General features: G+C 42.8%; 1 protein-coding gene across 1 annotated transcript in view; it reads right to left on the bottom strand.

The window, feature by feature from the left end:
- Positions 1-24,526, bottom strand: part of TTC9B (tetratricopeptide repeat domain 9B) — a 174,371-nt gene that overhangs the window by 3,840 nt on the left and 146,005 nt on the right. The window contains exon 2 of the mRNA XM_086938265.1: positions 18,153-18,335. Within this exon, the coding sequence (XP_086794391.1) occupies positions 18,153-18,335 (183 nt within the window). The remainder of the gene's footprint in view (positions 1-18,152; positions 18,336-24,526) is intronic.

The raw sequence follows: 24,526 nt of genomic DNA, 5'->3' as shown, positions 1-24,526 counted from the left end.
TCTCAAAAGACATGATTTTTAGCAAGTACATACAAATGTCACAAAATAATTATAAATACACATGGTTCAAAAAATGAAAAGAAACACCACCTGATATCATATGCACACACTCATAATCCTCACACCCTCACATCCAAAACTTCATTCACACCACACCAATACAGGAAAAAGGAAGAACTGAGTCTAAGTTGGCACGATCTAAACGCCAATATTAGGGTCTCAAATAGAATTCTGAGTCCCCTGCACCAGGTCGACGCGCGTTTCGGCGGCTCTAGGCCACCTTCCTCAGGACCTTCTTCTTACAGATTCCTTCAAGATATCAGGGGACGTTCAAAAATAAATATTTCTTGATTCCTATTTCTTGAGTCCTAATGTCATCAAGGATAGACGATTTGGAGAGACAGTGTATATATAGGGCACCAATTATTGGTACCACGTAGTGGATTCTGAAAGATGGAACAATTTTTTCTAGTGGTATACGTGCGATCTTCTCTATATCTGGCTGGCTTCTGGGCAGCTGACAGCTACCGCACTTCTTGATACGAAATAAAGTGGTGAAACGGTTATTTCTGCAGAAGGAGTTGTTTAACTCGTGCAGGTTATTTATCAGTATCAAATTGTTCCCAGGGGAGTGAAGTAGGATAATATAACAGCTCGTTTGAGACCCTAATATTGGCGTTTAGATCGTGCCAACTTAGACTCAGTTCTTCCTTTTTCCTGTATTGGTGTGGTGTGAATTAAGTTTTGGATGTGAGGGTGTGAGGATTATGAGTGTGTGTATATGATATCAGGTGGTGTTTCTTTTCATTTTTTGAACCATGTGTATTTATAATTATTTTGTGACATTTGTATGTACTTGCTAAAAATCATGTCTTTTGAGAAAAAATATTTATAAAAAGTGTATTTGTGATAATATGTTTTATATTGAATAACAAGGAAATATAAAAAATGATAATAGAATAAGAAATAAAATGAGAATATGTTGATTATATTTCTGTCACTTGATTTAAAGTAAATAGATGTACATTATTCTTTAAAAATTAGGGCCATTGTTGGAAAAACCTTCTCATAGTATATTGTTTGCCTTCCCCTCTGTTCCGTGGCCACGACTTAATCTTTTTGAGGGGGTCCCATCTTACATGCTGATAGCTTTGCGAATGTACTCCCATGTAAAAAGACACACAAAAAGGTAAAACATAATGTAAAAACCCACCCTAAAACCAGTCCAGATCTCCTTCCTACTTGCCCGGTAGTTCATTCTACCGCCTCTAATAAAGAACAATTAGCAGTCCGCAATAAGACCGCTGAGCCTCAGCCTTCGAACAAATTGCCCAAGGAACCCCCTCTGCTAATGAATCCTTTCGTAGATCGCAGCTAGGAAGCTCAGAACTTTTGCTCGATATTACTCGTCAAGGAAAAAAAGCAAAGAAACTTTGACACTTGAATCGCTCCAAAATTCTTCAGTTATTCCAACAAACTCCTTCCCTCTCAGGGATAACCTCGTTGGACCTAGTGTCTGTGGGGTTTCAATCGGGCGACCAAAGTAGAGAAATCTCCTGAGTTTCTTTCATCTCCCCCTGTATTGCGGACCTAGTACTTAAGGCTGATGAAGACCTAGCAAAAGTAGGGCCACAGGCCCTCTGCACTATAAAAAAGAGCCCTCAATCATTAGCACCTCAGTCTTGTTAGTTTCCACCCGCCATTTTAAATAGGCACAGTGGGTTATCGGCAACTCAATGGGAACGATCTATACCATATATCCTGCCCCTATGGCCCTAAGCTTCACAGCAAAGTAGCCATTCACCCACTGATTTGAGAGTTGTTCTAGTAAACAATAGGCCATTCTCTCAGTCCAGGCAAATAGTATGGGCTCAAGGTAATAGGTTCTCCCCCCAGTGGCACCTGCCGGAGGAAGGTAATTGAAATATTAGGTCCACCCTATCCTAGAACGAGGAGTCTTCTCAAAATCTAAGAATCCTAAATTGGAATATCCATGGGTTCGAACGTTTGAGGAACAGCGGTAAATTGGAAGACAGTTTGAAACCCTTCCATCTGGTATTCCTTCAGGAGTCTTGGCTAAGAGAGTCCAAGTCAGTAGAAGGCTTCATGGCTTTGAATAGTAAAGGTCACTGTTTAGGGGAAGGGGAGAGCATCCGCAGGTGTACTAACTAGCGACTAAGGTGATTAAGGCACAATTAGAGGTCATAAATGTTTCAAGTTGTCTGCAGTTATCAGTCGTGGCAATGGGCATGGGTAAAAATGTTCTTAGTTACTTTTTACTCATAAATGTCTATATTCATAAAGAAGACCATCAGCAAATGAAACGCTGGTTGGAATTATTTAAATCTCCTTTCCAGCATTTGGTGGCAAAATAACTGGAAGCAGTGAGAATAATGGTAGGGGATGTAAATGCTTGTCTCTCCCTGTACAGCTAGACCAGCACTTGGAGGAAGAATTGAATTCCAACAATATTCCTTTAGCACAGTTTCCCCCAGGTACCATAAAAAAAGGCTAAAGTTCTGAGTCAAAGGCTGGCAAGCCATGGTCTGATTTATTTAAATGGTCGTTTTAAAAATGATTCCCCAGCAGCAGCAACATTCCGGCAGGGCCACTCTCTGGGCCCTATTGATTACATATTTACGTCCCTTTGGCATTTTGGCCTCTTTTTTTTTATAATCAATTTTTATTGTTTTAGTAAAATGCAGCAAAGAAAAACAGTACCAGCTCTGAATACAGTGAGCAGTGCATAGCAGTGACAAAAAATCAAGACCCCAGCATATACAATTCAACCTATGAGCCACATCAGCAGTGTCCTCACCCATGTCCATAATTGGTCGTTCGGAGTGCTCAGTCTACCATCATCCAACCATTTTGGCCTCTTTAAGAGTTCTAAGGTTGCAAAATATGAAGGCAGTGACCACTGGGCAACTATAGCAGTTTTCAATTTGTGTGAGCCAGTATCCCCTGAGAGGGTTTTGCCTTTAGAGATGTCTTACCCATGTAAGCTCACACATGTTTAGACACTATGCATCTTCAACAATGAGCTTCCCTTCAGTTAGAAGAGATGATCATTACTCACCCTATCCATGTTGATGATGTAGTTGTGTGGTATAATATTATTGTGCAACGAGTTTTGGGCTATATTTCAGTGAAAATATGTGAAAAGGGCGTACAAACAAAATCCCACCCGAAGGGCCTTACAGGCTGGTTCGGTCTGGATTGCCAAAAGTTGAAACGATTGGTGAGTCAGAGAGCAAAGAGTGTTAGGCGTTCCTTCAGCCACTCAAGAGCTGGTCAAACTTAAACGCCAATATAAATCCCTTGTGCAGACGAAAAAGGCAGTCTTTTATTACAGTAAGTGGGAGGAGATGCAGGAAATTATATCATTAAATGATCAGCAAAAATTCAGGACAAAGGTTAATGGGTTTAATGGTCAAAACAGGAGCTCTCAGGCCTGTATGATTCCAGAAGCCCAGTGGGCCACTTATTTGACTGAGTTATATAGGGGACCTTTAGGTTCAGGTGGCCCTCGGCATATCTAAGGGGAAACTCTCCCAGTCATCTGGTTTTCAGTAAAGGAAGTTAAGGCTGTTATTGAGAGAATAAAACTCTAACATGCTGCTGGCCCTGATAATGTTCCAGCAGTAATAAATAAAACAAATAGTGTCTGGTGGGCTACAATTTACTCTATTTTGTTTTGCTGGGTCGCACGGACTGGCCTTTATCTTTTTACCTGGAAGGCATCCATAGTAAAATCGATCTTAAAAAAGGGGAGCAGTTCAGACCTGATGCACTATAGGCTTATAAGCCTCCTGGATAGTTCATTAAAGATATTATCCAAGATTATCCTAGCCAAACTCGAAGATTGGGTCACTGAAACTAAGAGAATCCCACTAGAACAAGGGGGCTTTTGGGAGGGTCATTCCTTCATAGACCACTGTTTTGCTCAGTGGGCTATTACTCGAAAGGCACTGGAGTAAAATCAAAGACTGTGCAGTTGTTTTGCAGATTTCTAGACAGCCTTTGAATCGGTTGACAGGGATATATCCTGTGGGGAAAATCTGCTTCTTGAAACCTACCACCAAACGTTCTTAGGGCTCTTCAATCCTTGTATTCCGGTAAATGGGCTCAGGATCAAGTTAGACAAGTCGGGTCGGTTGTCCCAAAGAATCCCTATCGACAACGGCCTGCGCCAGGGGTGCGTTTTAGCACCCTTACTTTTTAGTCTATTTTTGGCCGACCTCCCAAATGTTATTTCCCTATCAAAGTCTTTTTCGCCTAAAATTGTGGACCAGCATCTTGCTTGTCTGTTTTATGCAGATGATTTGGTATTATTGGATTATACTCCGATTGGTCTGCAGAGGAAACTCAATTCCTTGTCATCTTATAGTAAGCAGAATAAGCTCTGCATTAATCTGGAAAAGACCAAGATTATGATCTTTAAAAAAAAAGTGCAGAGTTTTTCCTGTTATTTAAGTTCACAGGTGGTGGTGCAAGTGGATCAATATAAATACCTAGGTTTAATTTTTAGGAGAAATCTGAATTCGGGTGCGCATTGGGATGCCATTAAGCAGAAAGCCCTATTGCAGGCAAGATGTCTGTCCAGATCCAATGGTAGATTTAGGGGGATATCCCATATCCCATTACTAAAGGCCTATGAAGGGAAGATACCAATGTTAAGCCTGTATGGAGGAGAGGTCTTTTCTCTTGATCCAATCTATGAATGGGACAGACTGGAAGGGGTAGTGCCTCAAAGACTTCTATCTCTCCCCCAAGGTGGCATGGTCCAGGCCATAAGGAGAGAGTGCAGTTTGGTCTCTTGGAATATGGCAGCCTCTACTGGGGCCCTAAGATACTTTAACACACTGTTCGAGGATGATGAGGTGGTTAAAGTCTCCAAATTGTGTTGGGAAGAGATCCAAAGTAGTGAAAGGATGTGGACAAAGGCCGTCAGAACCAGAATAATTGCAATTAAGAACCTCCATTTAAAATGTGGCACAGTTACATCGACGAGACCCGGTCCTGAGGGCGATTAGGCTTATCTGCAGGAGACGGACGCCGTGGGCGATGTGCCAAATGCGCCGTCCCCTCCCTCCCGCGGTCTATGGGGTGGATTTTCATCCCTGGTGAAGTGCCTTTTATTTTTAGTCTCTAAATTTTAGAGGCTGGAGGTGTGTGCGTCCTACCTTCGGGTGGTGAAGCCCGCCCCCTGTTTTTTTGCACTTCACAGACTTTTAACTTTCAAGTCCTCTGGTAGGGTGGGCCTTAGAGTGCCCATACCGCCGAGGTTTAACACCATAGGTCCTGACGAATGCCAGGTTAATGATACCACACCGGCTGAAACATGTCCATGTTGACCATTCACATCTTCACTTAATGCTAGTGGGAGTAAGACCATCCAATTAGTTGGCCCTACTCACCTACACATTTTTTAACCTTGTCCTTGATGGTCTTTGATTAAAATTAAATTTTTGACACATACAAGGCAATTTTAATCTCACCACTTGACACTATTCACGTACTTCTTCACATAGCCCTCCCATCACAAAAACCAGCTCCGCAGTAATTCTGGCGTCGAAGCACACCGGGGTGGCATTCGGTCACACCCGGTGGGGCCCGATGATGAAGCAAGTCACCGACCAGGTCGGTGAGTGAGGGCTTTCCTAACAAACCTATTGGGCTTTGTTGTTTCCTTGTGCTCTGTGCCTTTTTCCACCTTAACCAGAACAGGAACACTCTTTTGTTGTTGTTACATATTATAATTTGGGGACTAAGAGTGTTCGTGACTCTCCCTCTCTCTCTTGTTGTTTGTAAACAGTTACATCTTGGCCTACCTTTCCAGGCAAACAAGCACTGAGAGAATCTGCTGCGATGGCGTCAGAACCAATTGATCAATGGTATTTAAAGAATAAATCATCCATTAGTTTCTCGTTTGCACCATTCAGCCAGGATAGTGTTTTCCCTTATTTATCATGGTTACCAGACCCAGGTTTAAGAAATGAAACCTTAAGGGTTAGGGTGGGATGTAATCCAATCTACTCATCCCACCCACATAGGACTAGGGTGCAGAATAATAGTTGTCTCTGTCCCTGCCCTTTGAAAGTTAAATGTACCCTTACGCATATTCTTATGGACTGTGTCTCTTATCTCGCAAATTGAATCAAGTTTTTAAGACTTCCATTTTTTTAATATGATGTTCTTCATAGGAACAAAGCTGTGGTGTTATTGTCTGAGATGCAACATTTAGAAGTGGCAGTTGGGATTGCTCGACTTTTACGATCTGTCAAACAGAATTTTAAAGATGAAATGTAATGGGTTGGGGGGGGCGGGTATGCTAGGAGGGGTGTTCTTTTAAAGGTTTTAATTGTTAAGTATGTTTTTTAGAATGTTTTAAGGACAAATGTCTAAATAAACTTGTTTTTGAACCTTGTCCTTCCCAAGAGCATCATTAACTCACCAAACAGGCCTACAGATTCACATTCTTTATCAAATTTTCACACCCAGTCTTTCCTAGTACTTTCCCACTGGCTTGATATTATAAAAACATAATTGTCCTCAGCATACAGGGATATCTCTGCAAGGAATATGGAGGCACTATGATGGCGTACTTCTTCGTTACATGGGGTTTGGCTGCTGCTGTCCCAGATCAAGGTTGCATCCACTCAAGTCAATGTTCTTTGCTGATCGAGAAAGTGTGTCACTGAGGTTTCTGGCTACCTTAAATAATTGGCAACCAGCCTCCTGCAAATAAGGATCTTAAATCAAGTGCTGGTGTTTAGAGTGATGGAGCGAGTTTCAGAAATGATTTTATTCTGGCTCGTGATGTTAAACTCTCATAACTTGATTTAATATATTAATGGGTTTTTGCATGTTTTGTATTACTAAATCAACTTAGAGTAAAATTCCATACACCATTACACGGGACTAACGTTATGTGCTTTATGTTGCATTTGCAACAGGGGCGTAACAAACACCCCCGCAGACCACGCATTGCGGGGGGGCCCCCAGGGTCCAGTACATGAAGGGGGCCCCCGCCTCCTCAGCTCATCTACAGAGAGCTGTGAGAGAGACAGGCTCTAAAGCAGCAGCTGCTGTGCGCAGCCTGCTCCGACCTCCTAGCGCTGACCCAGGACTGAAGAGAAAACAATGTTTCTCTTCAGTCAGAGCGCGCCAGAACACCGGAAAAGGGATGGGGGTGGGGGCCCCACCCGGCCCCGCCCCAGAGAAAGCATTTTCCAGAGAGAGCATTTTCCATAGGGTAATGCCTATATGTGAAAGGACGAGGCAGCAAAATGGTCGGTGCCCTCAGGTAAGCACAATTGCTAGAAGGCACACTACTTTGCGCCTGCCTTCAGGCCTGTTTAATAATTGAGCTCAGTGTGCCAAGTTGTGTTTATGCTGCTCTGCTTGCAGATGAGAGGCGCTGCTCGGGGGATGGGATTTATGATTAAGAATTTAACGAATTCTGCAGAAATCACCATCTAACGCAAAGACTTTGGGGCGATTTAAAAAAAAAAAGTTGTCGAGGTGTCAGAAGGCTGTGCCCTGCTCTGCACAGATATTTAAAGTTATGCAGCAGGATTGTCCCCATAAAGACTCCTTAAATGTGTCCTTTCCCTGTGTTGGCGTTATCCCTGAAAGAGCATTGGAAGGATCCCAGGTGCCTTGAGGCTTCATTCCTGCTGCGGAGAGGTTTGGGGGGGCGCCTGAACTTTACGCGGTCCTGCACTCGGCCAGCGGCGGATGCTGAGCACGGCTAGTCCTGCGGTGACCTGGCGCAGAGCGGGGATTTACCCTTTGGTGTCCCTGGTAGAGGGAGTGGGTTTACCCTGTGGTGCCCTAGCACAGGGTGGGGGTTTACGCCTCTGGTGGCCTGGCGCAGAGGGTGAGTTTACCCCTCTGGGGGCCTGGCGCAGGGGGGAGGGGGTTACCTCTCTTCTGGAAGCGCTGGCCTGGTGCATGATTCTCTCCTGGGTCCCTTCACATGGCCAGCGTCAGATGATGAGCGCGGCTCGAGTCTCCTCCTTTCCTTGAGAGGCCGACAGTAGCTCACACGGAGTGCATTCAAAACTGTGAACTGTAAGCTTCGAGGAAGTCCCCGCAGTGCAGTGCGGTGACTTCGAAGAATAACTTTAGTTTACCTTCCCTGGACCGGGGCTGCGGAGGGGCCGCTCGGGCCTGCTGGGGCCTGGTCCTGCCTGGACGGCAGGCAGCGGAGCGCGTGAATTGCGAAGGTTGCGGACTGTTCTGGATGCCTGGGCTCTTCAATCCGGTTCAGTATGGTTCTTATTTCATTTCGCCGTGGAATTATAGGCTGAGACACAGCCTTTCCGCCCCTCCAGGGCACAGATCGGGGAAAGGGTAAAAACGCCAGACATATAAAACTTGTGTCACTGAAGTGACAATTTTAAACTGAGCGCACGAACAAAAACGTCAACAAATAAATGTAAGCAACTCCGAGAGGATGTGCGATGGATGGATGGATTGTTCGATCTATATGTGCAGAATGTCCGTGTAACAGTCTTTCAATGAATTCTGCACCATGTACCGAATCCATAGGCATGCAATCTTGGTAAAACAGCATTGCAGAAACAAAATAAGGTGCATATGTACATCGGGGAGCGCGGGAGGAAGGAGCTATGTGGGGTAAATAGGCGTGAATGTATTCCCTGGCCTGTGTACTGTGTAAATCGGGGATGCTAAAACCAGTCGAGCGTGTTGCGATACTACAAGTAACCCTCATAGTAAGGGCTCTAGCTTAGTGTGTCCTTCAGTTCCCAATTGGAATTTGCACACTGTGACCTTGAAGTCTGCATGGCTGCTTCGCCTAACTGTGCCTCCTCATCAGCTGGAATTCACCCGTTTAGGAAGTGTGAACAAACACTTGTGTTTATTATTTGCTCGTGTAGCAGATATTGTGTGGAGTTAGTATTTGATGGGAGGCCACAGTGGTCTGCACACGCATTACAATGTCCAGCATATGTAAAGCATTTCAAAATACCCTGATAGCTGCAGTTGAAAAACCCTGGTGTGGTAAAGTGTTTACAGTTGGTGTCCTGACCACCCCTAACCTTGAGCTATATAGCACATGGACATGACTTTCGACAGGGTAGAATAATTAATACAAGCTTAATTTGTGTGTGTTTCAGAGCCTGTGGCTTCCATGCTCTCTGCTCCTTATTGATTGAACCCTGATGGTGCCTTTTCACAACCCTAGTGAAAATCCCCGTTGGCCGATTGCAAAGAGTTTCTGCTAGACGTAGTAGCTACCATATTGGTTTTTTGACACCTGATGTTTACCTGGGGAACACTGCAATCCTGCAACTGGTTATTGGGTTTGTATTTTCCAGTGTACTCCATTTTAAATCTCAGGCTCTGTAACTGACCCGAGTAAAAACATTAGTAGGTAGCCAGATGGATTTCCCATCAGGGATTTTCCATCTGAGAATACATAGATATTTGTGAGGTATTGTATTATGCCTACAAATTTAAAATGTTTCCAGACGACAGTGTGCTTCCAAAAAGTTATTTATATAAGAACAATGCTGCCTTTTGAGTCACTGTTACTCAACATTGCTTTTGATAGTTATATTTATAAAGGGTTTTACAAAAAGTGAGTGTTCAAAAATGAATCACATGCCTGAATGATATATATATATATATATATATATATATATATATATATATATATATATATATATATATATATATATATATATATATATATATATATATATATATATATATATATATATATATATATATATATATATATATCTATACTACTATTATAAAGCAAGAACTTTGAACCTTTGAGGCGGGTAAACTCGGGAACCACAGCGCCAATCCACACACCTGATACATCATTGTAATCGTTAGGGTGTGCAGATGGACATAGGCTATATAAACTATAAAAATATGCGTTATTTAAAAAATGTACCTTAAAAAAAACAGTAGTCCCTTCGAAGTAGCGCCGGCCGCAACCTGCGTGCTGACGTCAGGAGCGTGGGGAGGAATGGCGTCCAGGAGCGCGAGGAGGAGCAGGGGACATGGCGCGGGGGAGGAGTGGTAACCAGCGGCGGACAGGCGGTGAGGACCGGCGGACAGGCAGGAGGAGCGTTGACGAGTGACAAGGAGCGGCGGAGCGGTGAACTGAGGAGCGCGGGGGAGGAGCGGAGGCTGAGGTAAGGCTCTGGGGGACCCACGGACAATGTCGGGGCAGGCGGGGTCAGGGCAGGCGGGTGTCGGGGCAGGCGGGTGTCTGGGCAGGCGGGGTACGGGGCGGACGGGGGCCCGGGCTGCTCGACAATGTCGGGGCGGGCGGGGGTCGGGGAAGCCTGATTGCTCCCGGACAAGGTCGGGACGGGCTTCTAGTATATATATATATATATATTGAAATGTCTATTATCTCATTTAGCAAGCAATGGTTTATGTCAAGGTGATTGAAGTCCTAAAATTATCATATTTACGCAACAACTGTTGTTCCTCTAAACATTATAATTAACCAGAACGAGGGTGCAACATAATGGCCTGCGTACCGTGCCGGTAATTTGCCCATGCCCCCCCAGAGCACGAGAGAGTGAGAGTGGAGAGAGAGAGGCAAGCGGAGAGACAGAAAGTGGAGAGAGAGAGAATGGAGAGAGAGAGTGGAGGGAGTGGAGAGAGAGAGTGGAGAGATTGGAGAGAGAGAGACAGTGGAGACAGTGGAGAGAGAGTGGAGAGAGAGTGGAGGGAGACAGTGGAAGGAGACAGTGGAGAGAGAGAGTGGCGAGAGAGTGGAGAGAGAGTGGGGAGGGAGAGTGGAGAGTGGAGAGACAGTGAAGAGAGAGTGGAGAGAGACAGTGGAGAGAGGGAGAGAGAGCGAAGAGTGGAGAGAGAGTAGAGAGAGAGAGAGAGAGTAGAGAGAGAGAGGAAGGAGACAGTGGAGAGAGAGAGTGGAGAGAGAGAGTGGAGAGAGAGAGTGGAGGGAGAGAGTGGAGAGAGGGAGTGGAGAGAGAGAGTGGAGAGAGAGAGTGGGGAGACAGTGGAGAGAGAGTGGAGAGAGAGTGGAGGGAGAGAGTAGAGGGAGAGAGTGGAGGGAGAGAGTGGAGAGAGAGTGGAGAGAGACAGTGGAGAGAGAGTGGAGAGAGTAGAGAGAGAGAGTGGCGGGAGTGTGTGGAGGGAGACAGTGGAGAGAGTGGAGAGAGAGAGTGCAGAGACTGTGGAGAGACTGTGGAGAGACTGTGGAGAGTGAGTGAGTGGAGAGAGATCGGAGGGAGGGAGAAAGTAGAAAGTGGAGAGAGAGAGAGTGGAGAGATTGTGGAGAAAGTGGAGAGAGAGAAAGAGTGGAGTGAGAGTGGAGAGACAGAAAGTGGAGAGAGACACTAAAGAGAGAGATAGTGGAGATACAGTGGAGAGAGAGTGGAGGGTGACAGTGGAGAGAGAGAGTGGAGAGACGGTGGAGAGAGTGGAGAGAGAGTAGAGAAAGAGTGGAGTCTGGAGAGAGATAGTGGAGAGAGAGAGACATATGGAGAGAGAGTAGATAGAAAGAGGAGAGAGAGAGACAGAGTAGAGAGACAGAGTGGAGAGACAGAGTGGAGAGAGAGAAAGTGGAGAGAGCGAGTGGAGAGATTAGAGAGGTTGGAGAGAGTGAGAGAGTGGAGAGACAGAAAGTGGAGAGAGACAGTGGAGAGAGAGAGGAGAGGTTGGAGAGAGAGAGACAGTGGAGAGAAAGTGTAGAGACAGTATAGAGAGAGTCGAGAGACAGTAGAGAGACAGTAGAGAGAGACAGTGGAGAGAGAGTGAGACAGTGGAGATAGAGTGGACAGAGTAGAGAGAGAGAGAGAGAGTGGAGAGAGAGTAGGGAGACTGACTCAGAGACTGAATACTGACTGACTGAGAGACTGACTGGCTGAGAGAGAGAGACTGACTGACGGAGACTGCCTGCCTGCCTGACTGACTGAGGTAGAGAGATACTGACTGACAGAGAGAAACAGAGACTGACAGAGAGAGACTGATTGACTGCAAGGGAGACCGACTGAGAAAGAGACTGACAGAGAGAGAGAGATTGACTGACTGAGAGAGACTGACACAGAGAGAGAGACTGACAGGGAGAGAGAGAGACTGACAGAGACTGACTGACAGAGAGAGAGAGAGAGAGACAGAGAGAGAGAGAGATAGAGGCTTACTGACGGAGAGAGACTGACTGACAGAGGGAAAGAGAGACTGACTGAGGTAGAGAGAGAATGACTGACTGAGAGAGACTGACAGAGAGAGAGAGACTGACAGGGAGAGAGAGAGACTGACAGAGACTGACTGACAGAGAGTGAGAGACTGACAGAGAGAGAGAGAGACTGACTGACAGAGAGAGAGACTGACAGAGAGAGTCACTGACGGAGAGAGGGAGAAACTGACTGAGAGAGACTGACAGAGGGAGAGAGAGATAGACTGTCTGGAAGACTGACTGACTGAGAGAGACTGACGGACTGATTTAGAGAGAGAGGCTGACAGAGAGAGGGACTGACAGAGAGAGAGAGACTGACTGACAGAGAGAGAGAGACTGACTGACAGAGAGAGGGAGAGAATGAGAGAGAGACTGACCGAGAGAGATGGACTGACAGAGAGAGTGAGACTGACTGACTGACTGAGAGAGAGAGACTGACTGAGAGAGAGACTGGCTGAGAGAGAGAGAGGCTAAAAGAGAGAGAGAGACTGACAGAAAGAGTGGAGAGAGAGTAGAGAGAGAGAGAGAGAGAGAGAGAGAGAGGATGGAGAGAGAGAGTGGAGAGAGACAGTGGAGAGACTGACAGAGGCAGAGAGAGAGACTGTCTGGAAGACTGACTGACTGAGAGAGACTGACTGACTGAGAGAGACAGAGAGAGAGACTGACAGAGAGAGAGACTGACAGAGAGAGAGAGACTGAGAGAGAGACTGACCGAGAGAGATGGACTGACAGAGAGAGTGAGACTGACTGACTGAGAGAGAGAGACTGACAGAGAGAGATAGAGACTGACTGAGAGAGAGACTGGCTGAGAGAGAGAGAGGCTAAAAGAGAGAGAGAGACTGACAGAAAGAGTGGAGAGAGAGTAGAGAGAGAGAGAGAGAGAGGATGGAGAGAGAGAGTGGAGAGAGACAGTGGAGAGACTGACAGAGGGAGAGAGAGAGACTGTCTGGAAGACTGACTGACTGAGAGAGACTGACTGACTGAGAGAGACAGAGAGAGGGACTGACAGAGAGAGGGACTGACAGAGAGAGAGACTGACAGAGAGAGACTGAGAGAGAGACTGACCGAGAGAGATGGACTGACAGAGAGAGTGAGACTGACTGACTGACTGACTGAGAGAGAGAGACTGACAGAGAGAGATAGAGACTGACTGAGAGAGATAGAGACTGACAGAGAGAGACTGGCTGAGAGAGAGAGAGGCTAAAAGAGAGAGAGACTGACAGAGAGAGTGGAGAGAGAGCAAAGAGAGAGAGTGGATGGAGAGAGGGAGTGGAGAGAGACAGTGGAGAGACAGTGGAGAGAGAGTGAAGAGCGAGTGAGACAGTGGAGATAGAGTGGACAGAGTAGAGAGAGAGTGGAGAGGGAGTAGGGAGACTGACTGACTGACTCAGAGACTGAATACTGACTGACTGCGAGACTGACTGGCCGAGAGACTGACTGCGGTAGAGAGATACTGACTGACAGAGAGAGAGAGAATGACAGGGAGAGGCAGAGACTGACTGAGAGAGAGAGGCCGACTGAAAGAGAGAGACTGACAGAGAGAGAGAGAGAGACTGACAGAGAGAGAGACTGACAGAGAGAGACTGCCTGACGGAGAGAGGCTGACAAAGAGAGAACCTGACCACCAGCGAGAGAGACTGACTGACTGATAGAGACTGACTGAAGAGAGAGACCGACTGAGAGAGTGAGACTGACTCACTGAAAGAGAGAGAGAGAGAGAGAGACTGTGATGGAATTGGGGTCACAGTGTGTATGAAGCTATACAATGCATCTTAAGATTGCTATTGTCTACTAATAAAAATGTATTAGCAAAATGTGCTCTTTGTAGTTACATCTGCTTTTGAAATACTGCAATGTCGCATTGTCTAATGTTTTAAAACGGAAACGCGAAGGAGCAGTTGATGCACTTTTGTCAAAACTGAATGATTAGTGGGCCCGATGTTGTATATCATGACTGGAGTTTGCAGCAGGAAACCCACCTAAAAATGGGCAAACTTCCCCGGCCTACTGATTGCAGGGACCCTGTAATGAATGGACCACCACCTTTGATAGCCTTCAAGCAGACTAAGCCCAACCTTTAACTCCACCATCCAGTGTTAGTTATAACAACTGTATTGGTGACAGTGGCGCAACAACAACCCGCATCCCCTGCAGGATGGCGGGTCGCTGGCCTGAGAGCTCTAGACTGGCACGGATGATGGGAGGGGGGCCCCCTCCAGGTAGTTTGCAGGGGGGCCCCCTCAAGTTTCGTTACGCCACTGATTTGCAAGTATGTTTTATAATACATAACTAACGTTGTTTTGTTTGTCCTATTGTCTTTGTCAACATTAATGCGGCTGATTAATTAATGGCATGTGCTTATTTTATATGTGCTTTCGTCTATGTTGTGTCTGTTTATCTTTTTCAGATATATGAAGAATCCTGCTGGACATTATGAAGAATGGTAGATTTTTATTAAATGCCGCTTTTCTTTGTGCTTTTGCTAGGTGACATATACTGATGGGTTAACATTAGCAATGGTGGGTGGGTAACATAATGACTTTCATAACCTGAAATTAATTATTCTTTTGTGTTTGTTTGAATGCTAGCCCGAGTGAAAGGCTTGAGGCCTGTGATTTATGGAGAATGTTGGTTAGCCTGACAGAGATGAGTCAAGCACAGCCGTGATGGAAAGCTCTTCCATAAAGACAATTCTTTGAATAAACTGAAGTCTAAACAAGAACTATTGTGCGAGATGTGCTCTGAAAAGTTATTTTTCCAGGGCTAAGGAAGTGACAAGTGGTGGATCGGCCGAGCTATGGAGGAAACTGTGAACTGTTTTCAGTAAAATGTTACAAACCTCGGAAGCTGGTGTCGCTTCACGTAAAAGGACAATGGCAATGACGTTTTGGTGTTTTGAAAAAGTGGCCTCACGATGGTCTGACGACTAGCAACCAATCAGGTTGCTGAAAGACATTAAAAAATAACATTTTAGTTAGATTAGTGAGTTAGAAAGGTATAAAGACTTAGCCCTTTGAGAGGAGCGGGGCTGACTGTTCCTGAGGGCGAAGTGCTGTCCGATTTCTTGGGACATGTAAGATTGATTAATGCATATAAATGTCTTTTCTTTTTCAGGTCAGAAAGCTTAATTTAGGGAATTAGGTTTATGTTTGCTTTGATTCATGATTTTGAACAATTTTGAAATGCCAGACTTTTGTGCCTTTAGGCTAAATAAAAGATGCTGATTTAAATAAAAATGTTTGCAAATAATAAAATGACCTAATAAAGTGATTTGAAATAAAAAGCTTTAACTTTAAAAATAAAAGACTTAAAACGTCAAGCTGGTCTTGATTAATTTAGTCGTTACCATCAGTTGATTCATTGGCCAAAAGTGGCTTAATTAATTGTTTTCATAATTTACCAATGGTTAGAATGTTATACTGCAGTTGTATATTTTGTACATATAAAGTTTAGATAGTTTGATTAATTAGGCCACATGATTCAGTTGCTCAATTTCTGTCTCGGTCTTATGGGCCTTGTGTGATATTATAGAATGGTGAGTATTAGGTAGTGAATAGTGTAGTTGAGACAGAATTTCTATAGGGGCGCTGGATCAAGAGTGAGCAGTTGAAACGTGATTCCCAAGGTTCCATAATCCCAATGGCTGCCATGAATTTATCACTCAGCGTGCACTGCTTTTGAGATAAACATTTCACTTCCTGCTTTGACTTTCCTTAGTGGTTTTTGTAGTTTGCTCATTCCAAAGCTTATTTTGTTATTTTTCATTATTATGACATCAGGCAACTCTTCATCACTTTCATGAAGGTGGTCCACGTCCAGCAGACACATGCCTCAAACTGGTCATTAAAATATAATAACATTTGAATCATATTTTAGACCCTCTTCTTGACTTTGATATATTTACTGCTGAGCTTGCGCCAGAGACCTTCTGTTTGTCACCCTCAACCCCTCCTGTGCTGTAGGAGTCTTTGAATGATGTGACACTACTCGGCTACACTGATAGAAAGATTACAATGAAGGGCTGGATATAAGTAGTATCAAGTGAAGTATGCAGTTCGCAGCATCTTCAGCACAATTATGGATTGTTTTACATTTTACATATAAACCATCATCTTATGCATAGTTGCTGATTTTAACAAAAAATGGTTTTTTGCTAAAATGGCTCAGAAATTACTTCATATGCTGCCGCGCAGAGGTAGGTTATTTTCTGCACAGTGATAAGTCACCTGTCTTTTACTGATTGCTCCATTGAGGTGTTAAGCTGATCCTGAAGTAAAAATGCCACAAAATGTGCTGCATCACGCCACGTAATTTGACTTTTCTTGCCACATAATTTAGATAACCGTGGAGTATAAACTGTTCCTCCCAAACTGCATCATTCCAGTGGCTCTGGCTATAAATATACCAAGTCATGAGGAGGCACCAAACATTTTTTAAACCAAAAGTAAGTTTTCATGTCTCCAGTACTGGGCTCACCCTCAAAAATCAAGTACTGTGAAGCAGAAGAGAGGGGTTTGTAGTAATAACCACTTAGGGCCTTATTACGACTATGGTGGTGGCGGTCCAATGACTGCACACTCTGGGACCGCCCACAGTATTACAACTAAGGCAGTAGGACCACCAGGAGGCCGCCGGGATTAAGAATCCCGCTGGGCCGGCAGTCTTTCACTGGGAAGAATATGCTGCCGGTGCCGCAGCCGGGACCGCCAAACACATTTTTAGTTGCCTCACCACCCTCCTTTTCATGGTGGTGAGCCTGCCGTAAAGAGGGTGGTGGTGAGAAACCTGTCCCTTTTTGCCTCTGTGCATGGGGGTGCATCCTTGGTGTGCCCCCCGGTATGTCTGCAACCCCAGTTCCAGCATGGAAAGAAATGCAAACCATGGTGCATTTCTTTCCATGCTGGAACATGCTTTCGCGGTCATACGGTACTGCATTTCTAAGGCTTACATCCTGGTTTGGCAAGGCAAAGCACTGCCCGCCAGTCCAGGATGTAAGGCCTAATCTGGCGAGTTGAGTGACTACGGGTTTGGTGGTCTTGCAGCGGGATGGAGGCATGGGGGCCCACTGCAAGACTGCCAAACTCATAATAAGGGTCTTGGGCCCAGATGTAGGTAATATCAAATTTGCGAGTCCTTAATAGCAAATTTTACCGATTCGCTATTAAGGACTCGCAAATCTGAATGTAGGTAGGAATCGCTAAAATATTAGTGATTCCTTAATATTCCTTAATAACGAATCGCAAATTGAGATTGGTTAATAAGGAATACCTACCCGTTCATTCCTATGGGCTAGGAGGCCCATTGGAATGAATGGGAAGATATTCACTATTTGCGATTCGCTATTAAAGAATCGCAAATAGCGGGAGCTATTTCAAGGGTGCCAGGGTGTCAAAAGGACACCCAGTTGCACCCCTGAAATGTGCATGTGTGCACATGTGGCGCACATGCATGCCCTATGGGCATGAATGTGTGCCACATGGCACTTTAAAAAAAGCAAAAATGTGCTTTTTTTACAGGAAATTGCTAATTACCACCAACTTCAAGTTATTCCTTAAGCCTAAAGTGCACTTTCTTTTGTGCTTCCTACATTGCATTTAAGGAATCGCAATTTGCCATTCCTTAAATGCAAGAGCAAAATAAGGAATCGCAAATTTTGCGATTCCTTATTTTGCTAGTCGGTTGAAACTCACCTACATTGCTCTCAGCCAAATACCGATCGCAAACGCTGAAATTCTGTGAATTTCAGCGTTAGCGATCGGTATTTGGCCACCTACATCTGGCCCTTAGTAAGTAATGATTATGATAATAATGGTAAGTCATGGGCACATCTCATCCCACCAAATATGTGCTAGATAACGCACAGCAGCAAAATTAATGAGTTGCGCCTAGAAGGTCCAAGAGCGCCCTACCTTAGTGGTGTCTCCCAGTGTCAGTGTCCGTCTCATCTTACCTGTTGGTTCTCGAATTTTTGCTTCCTTCAGATAGTGCAGGGCGTTCTGGTAGTCGCCGAGGTGGTAGAATGCAATGCCAGCCCTGTACATTGCTTTGAAATGGCTTTTTTGCCTCTCCAGGACCTTCAGGCAGTATTCTTTCACTCGCTCATAGTTCACCAGTTCTGACTGAAGTAAACAGGCTGTTAGAATATTAAAACAGTGTATCAAAGGGAGGGAACTGAAGAAATGTTCAGGGCAAAAAAAGGCAACGAGAAATCAACTATAGCAGTTAAATGGCTGATTATTGTTTGAGCAATCTGACATGCATCTTACCACATCCCTCGCTGTTATTACATGCACTCTTATATCCAAATAGAGAGTGCCATAAACTTCAAATGAACATATAGTTATGATGAGTTGAACTTTCTTACATGGCTAATAATGGGAACTGGGCATCACCACTTAATGTGCACATCTGACAATTGGTCCTGTGTCATGTCTGACACCGTCAACTAGACCTGACTTTTTAGCCAGCAGCACTTTGCATGAAAGGACTTGTAGCTTTGCGTTGTCCATTTTAAGTGTGGACTTACAAACCACAGTCTGCAAAGTTTGATTGGGTAAAAATTCAAGACTGGTTGAGGGTGTCATACATGGCATGAGGCCACCAGGCACCTATGAATACATCACTTCTAAAGAGACACCCACCCCTATTCGATTTATGCTGTGCAACTTTAAACTATCAATAAATTAGATGTGAACTCACGCCAAGTGCTTCATTGAGAACTGTTTTAAAAGGGACGCAGTAGTTGAACAGCAAGTTAGGATGTTCCTAAAGGCCATGAGGCCTTCTCATACACCATCCAAAAGATCTGGCCAACTGTAGCCTAAATTCACTGGATGCTTCCTCTGTGCCACTTGTTTATCCCTCTCTTCTTGAGAGCAATCTAATTATCTTACCTGGAAATTGCTCCAATAACTCAGCAGAGATAACTTTAAGGGCTTCAGGTCAGCAGTAATATAATATTTAGTTGTCCTCACTGAGAGCTATAGGTCTTTTATTGACCATAGTTTCAGATCTTTTACACGCGTCATCCATCCAATTGTAAATACGAGAATTGTAATTGTGTCTGGTTTGATTACGGATAATAATAAAGGATATCTACCATGGTTCATTTTATTTTGCTACTTATTTTATACTCATCCCTGTAACTTATAAAATCATCATTGAGTTTGGTTCAGAGGGTATTTTAGTGAAAAATCTTTTTAGTCAATGACGCACTAGCTACGATTGTGTGTAGGGTTTTATGTATCAAATCTAAGGAATAGATAGTTGTGTTATAAGTATTGTTTTGCTTTTATTATATTTAATACATTTATTATACATGTTACATTTTAGAGGTGTCAGTGACCGATATGTTAAAAAGTGGCGGCTGGAGTGTGTGGTGTCTTAACAACCAGTGAAAAGAAGAAGTGTATGAGATTATCATATGAAAATGTATGAAAAAGTTGCATTTTTGCTGGAAATGCATTTAACAAGTCTGAGTCTGTAACACAAACAATTAGGGGAGTGAGTGTGGGAGAAGAATGCCAATAATATTGTGGCATAAATACCGGGGGCGTGCCTATTTTAGTTCAATTAATTGATCATGTTTATTTAGGTTAAATTATAAATATAAATACAAATATATTCATTACAAAGCAGTATAAAATAGATATACAAAAAATTAATAAACAGTAGACTGATGGTTTAACAAATTGTTCAAAAAGCTGCAAAATCACTTAACAGTAAGAAAGCAGGTCTTCACCTTGTAAAATCACTGTTCTTAGCAAAGGCACAAGATGCTTATGTGAAGCAGATCTAAAGGAACTGCAGAACAGAGTCAAGTGCATTCATTTTCAGATGATCTGTGGTCACAAGGTCAAAAATTCAGAGTATTTCAAAAGTGACCATCTTTTTAGAAAGAGCAGAATAAACCACGATACCTATTCTAAATCTAGTGAGTGAGAAATGCTTATAGTGTCATGTGTCAATGTGTTGAATAGAATTAACACCCTGCAGACTGAAAGGGTTATACTTTCTATTAGGCAGTGAGATACTGAAGAAAGGTGTGGGCTTTTGTTAGCATAGATTTTACGGAAAGAAAGAATTGGGAATATAATTTATAAACCTGAGGGGATTGATGGGATAACACTTTCAACAGACTTTCTAACTGCAGATAAAGTTATTAAATTGTATTCTGATGTATGAGAAAAAGGAGATAAATGAAGTAAAGATGAGGGATTACTTTGTAACATTATTATTTTGTGATTGACTTCCATGTACAGGGATACACTGAACTAAGCAATGACTGAAGATGTAGGATTCGGTCATAAAGAAACCAACTATAGGTAAAGTAACTGTCTCATATTATTTGTAATTGATCATGCTTTTGAGAACAATCTTCTTCCATGTTTGACTAAAATCTGTATTGGCAATAAAATAAAGGAAATTTCAAGGAAGAGATCAAAGAGTTCATCATTATGATAATGCATAAATCCAGAAGTATTCTAGTTCACAGTTAATACTATCATCATATATCGCTGACATATGTATATGTTAAGATATGTAAATCTGGGTAACGCATTTGGAAAGTTTTATTAAGGTACTAATATATAATGATACATGAGTGTTTCATAAATAATAGAAGTGAATAGTGGAATATTAGACTCTTAAAAGAACTATTGAAATTTGTTTCTTGTAATAAAATCCCTGGGGTAGATATTAGCCCTGATGCAGAAATGGCCTTTAACAGTGTAGTGTTGAGTGTGCAATAACTATTCTCAGTAATTAATCCAAGATAGTTAGAAGGATTGGAAATTATTAATTTGAAACCGCAGAGGGGTCAAATTAGGGACGATATTAGTGTCAAGTATTAAATCTAGTCATTTGAGGAAATGTAATATAATAGAAATGAATGTGTTGACAATAAAAACGAAAGTGGTGAAGAAATTACTTTTTATATTAAGCGATAAACGTGAATGTTCTTAGGAATTTTATGATGCTGAATGATGTTTGTGGAAGGAGGAGAATGTTCCCAATACAAAGATTGTAAATTCAGGCAAAAGGAGGTCTTAGTTTCCTTCACATTAAGAAATTATTGTAGGAGTCACACCTTGGCTCAACTTGATGTTCTGTATAGCAGAACTAGTGATTAATTGCTGAAATTAGTAGAGATGGAGACAAATATTACAAATTTGCAAAGTGTGGAAATGTGATACGGCAAATATGGTAGGAAGGACATGTGGTTGGATTGATAATTTATGTGTAGTCCATCGAGTTTAGGAAGACTTGCTGAGAATTAAATTTTTGTATTTATGCTTCTGATAATGAATTGATCTGAAGCAACACATCTTCTCATAATCACATATACAAGATGGAGGGTGTGAACAGAAAAAGTAATAATGAGATTAGATCAGGTTATGCATGCAGGAGAGGTTATGTCATATAGAAATGTAGGAATCCATTATAACTTGGATACTTTAAAACTTTGAAACTATCTCATGTTCATTGGAAAGTACCCTGTATTTTTATGGCTCAAATGAACATGAAAGAGGGAGTATCTTGGATGAAATACTGTTAAAATAATTAGTTTTAGATCTTATTGATGTCATGGTATCATGCACAAACTGCAACAAGTACATGATTTTCAGACTTTCATGTAGCTGTTCAATCTATGCCATTCCATCATATGTTTATTGAAAATGCTCAGTAAATGGAAAAATGAAAGAAAGTGCACTCCTTCTAACTGTGTAAAATAAATAAAACTGGAATCATATAAAAAAACAAAGGTATTCTAAACAGTAACTTCTCATGGTAGAGATTTCATCAATTACAGTGCATTCCACAGTTTTTTCTTTAATTTTTTCTGAACCATATTTACATCTGACCAGAGACACTTCACCCTTTTTTTTAAGTTATGTATAATGGTGCAGCTCTCACTGGTTTATTATGTTTTGTTTAATTGTCCTAAATTCCACTTTTACTGATTGCATACGTTTCTTTGTATTTTGGGTTTAGGAATTGTTTGCCTTTGTCATAGTCAAGCAACACCAGTGATACAAGCAAAGCCCATGCCAACCATTTTATCAGGTGCCACCCCAACTGCCTGGAGCTGGATTGGAGCAGGACTCCCCAACGGGTTAACATATATTGTGCCTCAATGGAGCCGTCTCCTACTCTCTTTGCTCAAATAAAAGTACTGATAGGAATCGTTTAACATTACATTTTTTTCCACCCTTAATTTGTTTTACTCAGTTCTCTTACCCATGTGAAAGGTAAATTATTGCATCATGCCCTAATGCCCTACTGAAATCTTCCTACATAGATGCAAGCTGGGTAACTCTCAGGCGCTGTTCTTTGGGGGTACAATACTTTTCAGCGCAAGAGCTTAACCAGTGCTTGCAAAGCCACACACCGCCAAATAAAAATCCAGAGACTCTTTGAACCCCCAACGACCAAACACTGACCTGAAAACAAGGCAATCCATTGAAGGTAAAATGTGACTTCATCCTTGATTGCCATCTTCCAGGGCAGTCTGTCTTAGTAGATTAATTTTGCCTAGAGAGAGTTATTGGGCCATGTGGTATTAACCATTTTCCCACCTCCTGGGCCCTATGATAACTATATATGAATTTCTTGAAAACAATTTTAATTCTCCTGTTATCATTGGCTCTAATAAGCTCTTGTATTGTGGAACACAGCAACTAGATCACTTCTGATTACCAGTGGCCTCCCAGAACCCCTGAATCAATATGGAAGATGAGTCAACCTACACCAATTGGAGTTCTTAACTTTTTTCTTGAGTGGGTGTCTCCACACAGACTCAGTGTACAGTTGTCTTATATTTTTTATCCGTGGTTATACGTTTTTTGTACAAACTTTTCTGTGGCTCTTCCTGAAGAAGGTGTCTTGTACGCCAAAATGCACGTAGAACAAATAAGGAATACCTACAAAGTTAAGCCACCTGTGGTTTACACCTCATGAACATTGATTTTGTCTTGAATAATGTTTAGTCATTTGCTATATGGTTGTATTTAAACTGATTATTTCAGTATGTGTGTTAATATATTGTTTGTGATGTTATTTATTTTTTACCATGTTTGTCTATGAATTTGAAAAAAAAAAAATGAAATATTTTTAACTGATTTTGTAGTACACTGAGCCTGTGTTGAATTTATCTGACCATGTATAGGACTTGATTTTGCGTATAGTCCCAAGTTGCTTAGGATTGATTTTTCAGTATTCTAAATAATGGAGTCGCATAGACAAAATCTTGGACAAAGTGTTCTGAAAAGAGAACATTATTGAAAGCAATGGGCAGCAGTATCTGGATTAGTCACATTTCCATTGGTGTCCTGCGTGAACATGCCCTTCTTCATTCTCTCACCAAGGACTATTGGGGCATTAAGGTCTTTAAAAAATCCAGTACATTAACAATCTTACAGAGGAAAAGTACATCAACTAAAAACAAAGGACAAAGAAACATTACACGAAAATCTTCCTCAAAGGCCTCCAGTATGAGTAGGGCATGGCGACCAATATACTCTTGCACCTGGAATAACTAAGAGCTGGTACTGGTCAATAGTTTATGTTGAAGTAGTGCTACTGCGTATCTGAGTCATATCTATCAGAACTCACTCCGGAGTTGGGTGATGTAATCAATTGTATGTTTGAGGCACCATCTAGGCCCACACTTAAACTGCTCGAACTGGGGATCATGATTTAATTTAAGTGTCAAAACAGATTGGAGATAGAACAGTTTTCTGACACCTCCCCCCTTCACTCTTTCTCTCCACCCCCGCTGGCTTCATCTGCTCGTCTGGCCCTACTCCTTTGTCCACCAAAAGAATTCCCTTTCTAAATTGTGCTGCACTGCCCACTCCCCCTAATATGTCCCTCACGTCTACCCTTGTTGACACCATCAAAGCTTTTTGATTCTTCCGGTAGGTCAGACTGGTGCGTGCTTTAATAGGGGATTTGCAAATGTTCTAAGTGTGCAGCCTGACACCCACTCATACTGTGTGGAGTGGTTAAAGGAGAGACAGCAGGGACCCCTATGGGGGGTCATGGCAGCCACCACCCACAGTGAGTGGGTGTGGGGCACAAGGATGTGCAGGAAAGGGCGCTTTGCTGCTTACAACGGTTAAAATGCAGACACTGACGTACAGGCTATAGTGGTATTAGAAACAAGAGGACGCTGACATGTTGAGGGAGGGAAATGATAAGGGATTTTAGGTGGGACAAACAGGCCACACATTAGAAGGTGGGAGGAGGATTTGAAATCTGTAAAAGGACACCCACTTTCATTCTCACTTTAGCATAGAAATCCTTTTGGCCACACCCGCTGAG

This window comes from Lissotriton vulgaris, chromosome 9 (genome assembly GCF_964263255.1).
Source record: "Lissotriton vulgaris chromosome 9, aLisVul1.2, whole genome shotgun sequence".
NCBI classification, from domain to species: Eukaryota; Metazoa; Chordata; class Amphibia; order Caudata; family Salamandridae; genus Lissotriton; species Lissotriton vulgaris.
Note: the sequence above shows the minus strand (reverse complement) of the source record. Positions and strands in the feature narration are given on the sequence as shown.